Source organism: Sitodiplosis mosellana, unplaced genomic scaffold, assembly GCF_009176505.1.
Source record: "Sitodiplosis mosellana isolate CC-2019 unplaced genomic scaffold, AAFC_SMos_1.0 Smas_scaffold_20, whole genome shotgun sequence".
In the NCBI taxonomy this organism is placed as follows: Eukaryota; Metazoa; Arthropoda; class Insecta; order Diptera; family Cecidomyiidae; genus Sitodiplosis; species Sitodiplosis mosellana.
In genome coordinates, this window is record NW_022595262.1 from 1,185,857 (window position 1) to 1,196,187 (window position 10,331).

At 35.1% G+C, this 10,331-nt stretch overlaps 2 protein-coding genes and 1 long non-coding RNA gene across 7 annotated transcripts; 2 read left to right on the top strand and 1 right to left on the bottom strand.

Moving 5' to 3' along the window:
* Positions 1-62: 62 nt before the first annotated feature.
* On the bottom strand, positions 63-8,792 carry LOC129568541 (uncharacterized). Of its 5 annotated transcripts, none has more exons than XM_055446568.1 (9): positions 8,721-8,792; positions 5,752-5,980; positions 5,263-5,670; positions 4,762-4,871; positions 4,565-4,697; positions 4,370-4,500; positions 3,956-4,290; positions 3,501-3,837; positions 63-3,408 (listed from the first exon to the last, which is right to left on the bottom strand). In XM_055446568.1, the coding sequence occupies exons 2-9, from the start codon at positions 5,919-5,921 to the stop codon at positions 1,136-1,138; spliced, it is 3,897 nt and encodes a 1,298-aa protein (XP_055302543.1). In that variant the 5' UTR covers positions 5,922-5,980; positions 8,721-8,792; the 3' UTR covers positions 63-1,135. The 5 variants fall into 5 exon arrangements, with proteins under 5 accessions (XP_055302543.1, XP_055302542.1, XP_055302540.1 ...); XM_055446567.1 differs by having other exon boundaries at positions 8,144-8,778; XM_055446565.1 differs by lacking the exon at positions 8,721-8,792 and adding an exon at positions 7,190-8,067 and having other exon boundaries at positions 5,263-5,616.
* On the top strand, positions 6,136-6,999 carry LOC129568546 (uncharacterized). Its single transcript, XR_008687954.1, has 2 exons — positions 6,136-6,665; positions 6,753-6,999. It is a non-coding gene; the product is annotated as an uncharacterized LOC129568546 (long non-coding RNA).
* On the top strand, positions 8,286-10,270 carry LOC129568545 (growth hormone-regulated TBC protein 1-like). Its single transcript, XM_055446573.1, has 4 exons — positions 8,286-8,340; positions 9,198-9,586; positions 9,874-10,064; positions 10,133-10,270. The coding sequence occupies exons 2-4, from the start codon at positions 9,564-9,566 to the stop codon at positions 10,249-10,251; spliced, it is 333 nt and encodes a 110-aa protein (XP_055302548.1). The 5' UTR covers positions 8,286-8,340; positions 9,198-9,563; the 3' UTR covers positions 10,252-10,270.
* Positions 10,271-10,331: the final 61 nt, after the last annotated feature.

Here is a 10,331-nt window from a genome sequence, read left to right on the forward strand (position 1 = left end):
AGATTTTAAAAAGAATTCTGTATCAATTAATAGTGTTGAAATGAAAATGAAAAAAAAAACAATTATACACAATTCAGACATAATTTATTGATAGAATTAGAAAAATAGATACAAATACCCCAGTTAGATGGCACACAGATTCAATATATATAATATTATTCACAAAAAAGATGTTTGTGGTCTCACTTGGGCTAAAGTATAATCTTATAAAATAGTAAATAAAATATATTCCGTTTGATATTATTTTCAAATCAAGGAAATCATTTGTTTTTCGTCCTGGTGCATTAATTCTATTTTAATCTTCTTTTTTGTTGTTGTTGCAAATGCAAAAATATTTTGTACTACATAACATTAAAATCCATTATAAACTTGTGTATTCTTTTCTTTTTTAAATCGATTTAATTGATTTTACGTGTTGATGTTTCTTTTTTTTATGTTAATTTAATGGAACATTTTTTTTTCTTCGATGAAACCGTTTGATTTTAAGTATAATTTTGTTTTAAAAACATTCACAAAAATAGTTCACAACATTATCTCTTCGTTGATTGAAATAAATTTAACGATTTTATCATAACTAGCATTGTTCTGTTGTTTTAGTTTTAGACATAAACTGCATGAGCAATTAAACCATTGAAAATATAAACAAAGATGTGATATAATATGGTCCGTACATATAGTATATTGAAGTACATTTGAATTCATAAATTGTATTATTTCAATGTGCTAGCATTTGTCTTGGTTTTTTTTATTCTTCTTGTGCAGGAAAAATTTTCCCTTACATGAAACTGATTTGATAACCTTTTTTTTGTTAAGAAAAATTAAATATCAAAGAATTTTCTATGCTAAAGCATATCTATAGATACTGTTTTCCAACACCATATAATAATAATCTCATAGCATTACATTTGTGTACAATTTTAAGACACAATCGTAACTAAATTACATTTACACCATATATATATAACTAACTCTTGGTTTTGATCCAGAAAGACACAGAATGTACAAAAACAGTGTCAAACACAACATAATACGATAAACAATAACAAATATAAATTGGGCATATCCGTAGTACGTCGTTTACCTATCTATATCAGAATGAGTAGAGGTCCAGTTGTGTTTTTCAATTTAAAAACATTTAAAGATTATTCATAAGGTGTGAATCTTCAATGATTGGATCGTTGACATCACTGTAATTTGGCAAATCTTCAATCGGTTGAGTGCTGGTGGCAAGCAAAACTTGTGATTGCGTCGATGACACAGATGGATGTTGTGGTGCATTTCTCTGCGACTGCGATGAACTAGATGTATTCGGTTGTGATGGATAGAACTGATTTGGCCCCTTGGCCGTATCAACAGTATTCCCGTTGATTAAAAAATCACGATGATGATCTGGACTGTATCGGAATGGCGTAGCATTGTTATTTCCAATCATTGCAATCGGAGTGGTCGGAACTGATTTTGAATTATCGACGGTATGTTTTGATAAGCTAGACATTAGCAAACTACTTGATAATGTTGTACCACTTGCTATGCCAGTACTTGTCACATTTCCGAAAATATTCAGCGGATTCAAGTGATTGAATCCGTGTATTGGCAAGGGTGTTGATGGGACTGAACGCGAAATTTGGCTGCGAATACAATCACCGTGCAATTGGCTTGGTACATCATTGGCCTCAACTTTGATTTGATGGTCATTCGATGACTCAGCCAGCATTTCAAGAAAATTATCTTCCGTAAAGTCCGCAAATTCGGATGGCACTGGAGTTTGTGCGACAGAATTACATACAGAATTGTATGCGGTACTCGAAACTGGTGCATTAAAAGCTGGACTCTGACAATGCAATGGCACACTTTGAGATCGTTCTAATACAGGACACATGCCAGATATGGAGCATGATGCCTGATGCTGATGAGGTATTTGCGGTTGATTCGAGCTTGTAGTTGCCGTATTCGAGGAGGCATTGCTGTATGGATTCATTATCGTTGTGTTAAATTGAAAATGATGCGGTGTGATGGATGGGCTTGCTGGTGCTGAAGCACTAATTTCAGTTTTGAATGTTGTATCAAATGTGGATATTGACGGATCTTGTAATGATTTTAGACAATTGCTCAAGTCTTTGTTCACCAGTTTCCGTACGGCCGGTGAACGGCGTGGACTCAAAAATGTATTTCTACTGATCGTATGAATATTCGATTGCTGTGGAAGGTGGTGTGGAATAACGCGCGGTGACTGAGGACCAGGTGAAATTGGAACGAAATTGAAAGTTTTCGATCGAGAATTTGGGCTTTGTTGAGCTTGACTTTGAATTATTGCGGACGATGCTCGAACCGACCGCATTATAGGAGCATGTGTTGCAGCTATTGACAAATGTTTCTTGTCAGTTGCATTGATGGTTGTCACATTGGTTGAGGTATCTTCGGTAAGATGATCTTGCGAAGCTTGTTGATATGGCAACGATAGTGCGGTCAACGAACTTGAAGCCGAATGCATTGCCGTTTCGGGATCTTTCCAATCAACATGGAATTCATTGCTAAAATTTAGCTGTGAACTTGAGGTCACCGATCGTTCTTCAGCATTTTTCAATGTGCTACTTTGGATGACCGGTGGATGGTGTAGATTTTGTTGTAAATATTGACGTAATTCATTGATTTGATCCTGCTTCCGTGGTACTTGATTCGATGATGAAGTTAAAGGGCTTGTCATTTGTGGATTATCAGCAACCAGAACACCACTTTCGTTAGGAGCATTTTGATGAAGCTGATAATTTTCCAACAATGGATAAGCATTTGTGATTGGAATCGTATTCGAATTAGTTGTAATGGTGGCAGTATGTGATGATGCGACTGTATCTGTAGACGTATTTTGAGTGTTTTTGTATTGGCCTGAAGTCGTTTGGAAGTATTGTAGTAATTCAGCTTCTTGCTCCTGTGAGTCACCACAGGATTCGTTTAAGTAATCATCCAAGGCGTCTTTATCCATATTACAAATGCTGACAACTCGTTCGCGAGGTATTATTATATCCGTTGCAATATCATCAACTTTTGTCTCATTCATTCCAGCCACTGAGGCGTGTTTAATAAATCGCAGTTTCTTCAATCGACCCATTGTATTGGCGGTGGTTCGTTTATTTGGGATTTGTAACATATTCGAATTTGGAGAGTCATTGCGAATATCTGAATTGTTAACATTGGCCATTTCGTTACTGTTCACCGACAAATCGGTTGGTGCCTCACACAGAGGAGGTCGCATTAATAATGATGCCGGAGACAGTGTCGATGTTTTCATCTCCGGTGATTGTTGTGACATTTTAGGTGATGTCAACGACACAGATAGTCCTTTCTCTTCTTGTGCTCTTCGTACCTTTTTGCAATATACTGTGTGTTCAATGTCCGAAGCGTCATCAATTTCTGAAATTTTGTAGAGTTTTCAATGAATTTATTTGGTTGTTGTTATCGTGGGCAAAATAATTTATGAATGAATATATGTATATTGTACATACCGATTTTGCAAATCGCACTTGGAAAGTCGTGCACATCCATTGGCTCACTCAATGAACTAGCGTACGAAAGTGATTCTATTTCATTCTTAATTTTTCCATGTTCATTTGTCAAATTAATTGGCATCGTCTGTGACGTTGATTTGGACAGTGGTCCATCCGTGAGCGTATTAGCTGTCGTTTGCTCTTGCTTAATTTGCAATATTTCATCAGATACACTTTGTTCATTTGTATTCGATATGCTCTCTGGAGAATCATTATCGGCTGGTTCACTGTTTGTCTGACTCAACGATTTTTTCAATTTCTTTTTGCGTCGCTTCTTTCCATCACCCATTATTTCCTACAGTTAAAAAATCAAACGGGTCATATCGATTACTACGTTAGAAATCATTCAACAAAATAGAGTTGACAAGCAGAAGACACCCATAGAATAAAAAGTAAAACTTCATTGAACTTACTTCGGACATAGAAATTGACTTATTTTTGCGGCCTTTAACTTTTCGCTGAAGTAACTTTTTCTGTAGCAATGCACGTGAATTGTTACTTATCGTTCCATGAGTTCCACTCATATAATTTGATGAAATATGATCGGCCAATTCATTTGGTCCCTTAAAATCAACATTCAAAAGATTTTCGGCCCACATCTTTATAATTTTCCATGATGCAGACGATCCTAGGCCTGCTTCGGATTCAGTTTCATTGTTCAACATCGGCTGTTCTGAATTTGAATCATTCCGTGCTCCACCTAAGCTCGGTAATTGCGGACACTCCAACCGTGTACTCTTTCTCATAGCTAACAAACAATTGGAAAAGAAAACCACTTTGAAATCAGAACAAATGGAAGCATGTAGGATTTATTGTGAACAACATACCAGCATAACAGTAGCGTGAATTGCCACGCGTTCCCAAACGACGCGGTCGAATGCTCGGAAAAATTTGTTTCATTACCTTACCGAAATCGGCCGTTGATAATGGTTTTACATCTTCGCGTGCACAATAGGCTCTTCAGAAATAAAACAAAAATTCCAATCAATTTTAATTTCACAACACGGTTATTTAATGCTTACACGTATTCATCGTAAACATCTTGTTTTGGTATTGAAACGTTCGGATCCATTTCCAAGTGAGATCGAACCCAATTGATCGTAAAATTGATTTCGGAACGTGTACCCAGCGGATTCTGCGGTTGTCGTAAAGGATCTGAAATGGTTAACTGGTGTAAGTTTCGAAAGAACGTAATTTTAAGTATATTCGCATTAGAAACCTGTCTCTGAAGTACTACTTGGCATTCTAAGGTATAACAGTAATCGTTCAGGAGGTTGAAGCAGTGAGATTTTTTCCAAAATATGCATTATTTGTTGCTTGGCCTCAATTCTGAAATCGAAAATGAATAATGTATAAAACTGTATGCACACATTCCGTCGTATGGAAATGCGCCCATTCAATTTCTTCTATTTTGGAAATGAAAACATTTGCACGTTACCACTTATGGGAGCAAAAGGATTTTTGGTCGGTATGGCTCGCGGATAAATCTTCCACATACGAGAGTCAATTTTTCCTACCTATGGGGACTATCGACCCGGATAAATGGTGGCAAATGGCCTAATTTGGTGTGGCCTAGCGAGCCATACCGACCAAAAATCCTTTTGCTCCCATTGGGAAAATTTCGAAAATTTATCCTGAGCAAAAAACAGCACTTGTCTTGAGCATTAGTGACTTGGAATATGTATTAGAATGAGCATATTTAAGAATTCATTTTGCTTACCCAATCGCACTTTCGACTAATTGTTTGATGTTATTCATACTTTGTTCCATCTTGATAGCATTCTCATAATTTGGACGACTACTTTTGGAGTTTTTATTGTTGCAAGTGTTATTGTTATTGTTTGCCATTAAATTGGTTTTGAACATTTGCCCGATTCGTTGCATTCCAATTTGCGAATATATATCCAAATGATGGCCTTGATCGACAAATGACGAAGGTGTCTGAATGATTGGTACATTGTGTTGATGGGCACGTGGTATGGGCATCGATGTTGGTATTGATGGTCCAGCTGAAGAGCTTGCATTTGAGCCGGGAGAGTAAAGTGATGCTGATGATCCGGGTGATCCGATGATTCTGCTCATAGAATGAGGAGAATGTATGCTGTGAGCTGGTATCAAATGTTCTTCACTAAATTTTTCATGCAAGAAAACAAAACTTACAGATTTGTTCGAAATTTTTACAAATATTTTTTGAAATCAAATAAATTACCTCAACTGTCCCGAATGATGTTGGTGTATAACTGTGTGTCCACCAGCACCGGTGCTGGCCAGCTTCATGAGGTTTTGATAGTTTGAAGTCGAGGCCGTTGCTGGAGCATTATTAATGAGTGATAAATTTGGTTTCCAGTGTGAATATGACAGATTATTACTGCCTGACATCCTTTTACTTTCACTTCTTTTGTATTTGTTCGTTGTTTCAGTGAGACTTTTCCGCTTTCCTAATAAGTCGAGAGAAAAACAAACGCATTGTTATAAATATTAGAACGTCAGACAAAAAAAAATGGTCGGCTTGAAAATTTAAACATTGCCGCTTTAGTCCGGAAATTAACAAAACCATGAATTATGGTTCATATAATCATTTGATAGCGTTCACCACTTGAAATACCATATCAAAAAAAAAATTCGCTTGCGACACACAGTCGTAATTTAGCTAGTAGCTCATCATCAGAGCAAACGAAAACAACAACATCAAATGAAAACATTCCAAGGCCAAGTACATATTACACGCGTATGTTTCACCAATACATAGATGGTGAGCGCTAGCGTTAGCCGCATCTAAAATCGATTTTTGAGTGTTCACGAAACAGCTGAACGAACAGGCAGCGGAATTAGAATGGAAGTAAAAGTACTGAATTTTATTTTCCTGATTTATTTACAAATAATTGTATGGATAAATGAAAATTCAGAGAAAAGTTACAACTTGAAGTGCAAATCATATTGGAGATTAAAACACGATGGGAATCTACATGTTGGATAGTATGTGTTACGCATTATTGACACATCCATCAGAAACGTTCGGCACCACTACCACCACCACCACCACCACCACCCTTTGGACATGAACCGAAGAAATCAGAGTATATGCCCAACTCGGAAATGGGAAGCAAAGGAAAAATCGACACAGTGCGTGCTAGAATATCGATTTTCTGCTTTTAATTTTCCTCAAATACAAATGCATACACATCGAAATTTGTCTTCCGTTTCGAACAGCTTTGCGGTTATCACACACGACAGATATTGCGTCGATAATAGCTCGCGTTCACCAACCGTAGATAACACCGAATCTCGAGCATACTCTATATTTCGTATATTTTTTTCATTAATTCACCTATATTGTAGTTTTTCAATTTCTTCATTAAATAAAATACAACGAAATATACATTCATACACAAATGTAAAGATTTAGAAAATGTATGTGTTGATGTGATCAAATTAAATCAAATGCTATTTCGTTGCTCCTCTTTTTGTCTTTCTTCTATTGCGTCTACATTGGGAAGCAAACTTGTAGATTTGCAAATACGATATTTGATTACGCATATGTGTAAATGAGATGGCGAAGTGAATTTAATTAAATTCAAAGCACTAAAGGCTAGATTCGAAAATTTCATTTTGAGCATAACATTTCCTTTCATTAATTTAACTTTTACCCGGTTTTCTCTCTTTCAACTCATACAAATTCATTCAACATTCTCACAGATGGGAAAATAGCAAAAAATGATGTTTTTTTTTTAAATTACTTTATCAGCTGGTATTCACTGTCATTTTTGTTCGAAGCTCTCGTATATTTTTTTTATTTGCACAATATATTCACGTCTTCCGTGTTATATCTTTGCTGTCGTTTCAAAATACACTATTTTGCTCTCGTAAATTTTATGGTTCTTTTCTCTTCAGTAAATCATTTTAAAACCAATTCACTATTGTATTGCAGCTATTTAGTAATTGAGAATTATGGAATAAAAAAAGAACAAAATTAAAACTTTCGATCAAATTTGATTTAGAACACGAAATACGATCTCTTTCTCATACTGTATGATGACATATACTGTGTGTGGTGGCACTTGAAAGCGAGAACAAGACTTCTTTCCGTCCGTCCATGTAGTCATCGTATTATTATACACGCACACGTTCACACATTTTTTTGCCAGTTCAATCGGTGCTTTCGCTGTACGCATACATGCGGTCTGCATCACAAGGTTCGCATATGATTTATGTATGTTATAGTCTCTCTTTTTTTTGCAAAGGCGGAAATACATGGTTTGTGTGATTATGTACTGGTGTGTAGATGATTTTACAAGTGTATGTGTATGTTTGTGCGTCGTTATTTACACGAACTTAGTATATGTACTTGTATGTATTAAAATCAACATCTGTAGTTTTCGTTGTGTTTGTGCACTTTGAGAAGCAAAACAATTTTTTGGTTGTGGCATCATCCGTTTATGGATTTGACATTAAATGCTCAATTCCACCGAATGTTGTACCGAATTGAGCTACGTAAATGAATTTTATACTTTATTCAAAGCCCATAATTTCCATTCTCAACTTAATAAAATCTTTACTACGCATTACGCAGTTTTTTTATTCCTTCAAATTATTTTACTCACACGCAGCTCGTTTGGCACTCATACCAACCCGTATGTTAGTATTAGAAGCATTTGTGTGTGAGAATATTATTAAATGAAGACTGGATTCAAGGTTACGCCTCTTATTATGTATTTGGACACACGGGTATCGCACATCACAAATGTTCAAATATTCGATATTCATGTCTTTGCCATCTTACATATTTCAATCCAAAAAAGTAATTATTTCATCAACACTTTTTTTCTATCGCCTCTTTGTTTCGACATTCATTTCGTTTGTTAAAAATTTGATTTACGCTAAGTGTTTTCATCAATATATACATAGAGCCAAATTGTCGAAAATTATTTGAAGTAATATAATTGGATATTATCTGAAGTGGTGCTCCAGATGAAAAGTTTTACAACAACAGCAACAAAAAAAAAAGAATCTAGGGAATCATTCTCAAGATAAGTAGAAAGGTGATTGTCGCTCTGCTTATCACTTTCCGGGTTCTCAAGGTCATAGATAAAAGGGCACAGTGCCGTTGACCAAAAAAAAATATGTTGACTGAGACGAATATATGTACACAGTTCAATCGCTGGAACATGTACCACACACTTGTTCTAAAATAGGTTTTCTTCACATTTAAAATGGTAATTAACACAAAAATGTACAATTGTTCTTTTCAATTTGAGTACATTGTTTCGGAAGCGGCCACTATTTTTATGCATACAACAAATGACAGGAGAAACGATAACAACTACATTGAAACGATGGTATATAAAGTATGTGTATGAGAGATGACAGTTTCAAATATCGGCTGACAGTTGACAGCTAACAATGACAGCAATGCTTATTCAGCTCATGCCATTCGCAAAACAATGCATATTATGATTCCATATGTTCGAATCATCTTCAATCAAATACAGGTGTATTGGGAACTCTTTAGTTTGTGTTGAAATATATATCACATGTGTTTTAGTTACGTTCACAAATTGAATAAAAAGCATGCAAATTAATCATTCGATTCATTTTCATTGGGGTGTGCAAGCGATGTGGCGACAATGAACACTAATTATTATTATTTTGCTTAAGATATTTCAGGATATGGAATGTCGTCAAAAGTGAAATGTGTTCTTTTTTCATTTCTTTGATCTGATGAAAACAAGTTTTTTTTTTTCACAAAATGTTACGCAATTATAACATAATAAAAGTGTCGAATATATTAATTAAAAACAATATTTTTCGAAATACAGTTAAATTGACAATAAAACATAGTAAATTTATTTAATTAGAATAGCAAGAGAAACTCCCACTGTTTGGGTTGCACTTAATTTGTGATAACAGTCGAAACCTAATCTATACGGTTTTCTGTTTGGACCAATATGTGGATAGGAATTTTTGATTGTAGCTAGTGACATATACAAAGTATTTTGATAAATTAATTGAATTTAAAGTAATATGATGGCCAAATCGAAGTTTAGGTAACATTTGTAACTAAAATATCATCTAAACTGTTGGGAATATTCGTTAGATGTGTTTCGATGCGTAAATCTGGAACTAGGAAAAGGTTGTACGAAAAAGCTGGACAAGTGTTGTTGTAATCACGTTTTGAAAACCTCCGAAAAATTATTTCAAATTGTCGATTTGAGTACAATTTTTTCAAGATTGACATTTAACAACATATCGAAACACGTTCAACGAATATTCTCAGCAGTTCATCTAAAAGTTAATCAATCATTTTTTTTATCAATTCTTTTCTGTTCAATAGCGATGTTGATGAATATGGATTCAAACGTGATTGCAACTTCGATTATGCTGCCTACGATAGTATTATGACAAACTACTACAAAGTTTTGACTAAACGTCGTATGAAATGGCAGAATTTAATGAAAAATCCACCAAATTTCCATGACAGAAAATCATCTAAGCTGAAACGATACGTTCGCAAGGGAATACCTGGTATACATACATGATCAGATCATTTGATTTTATAGACGCTAACTTTGTTTTACTTCAATTTTTTACAGCACACATACGCGGTGAAATTTGGATGCACATTTCTGGCGGTTTCGTTGCACTTGATAAATCACCTCTTCTGTACCAAAGTTTGCTCAATACACATTATGATATAGAAATAGGTAAATAACTTCAGTCAACGACAGATAGCTGAGGATATATTCTGAGCATAGAAACTCAGTAAGCTGAGATTGGGACATTTTGACTTTA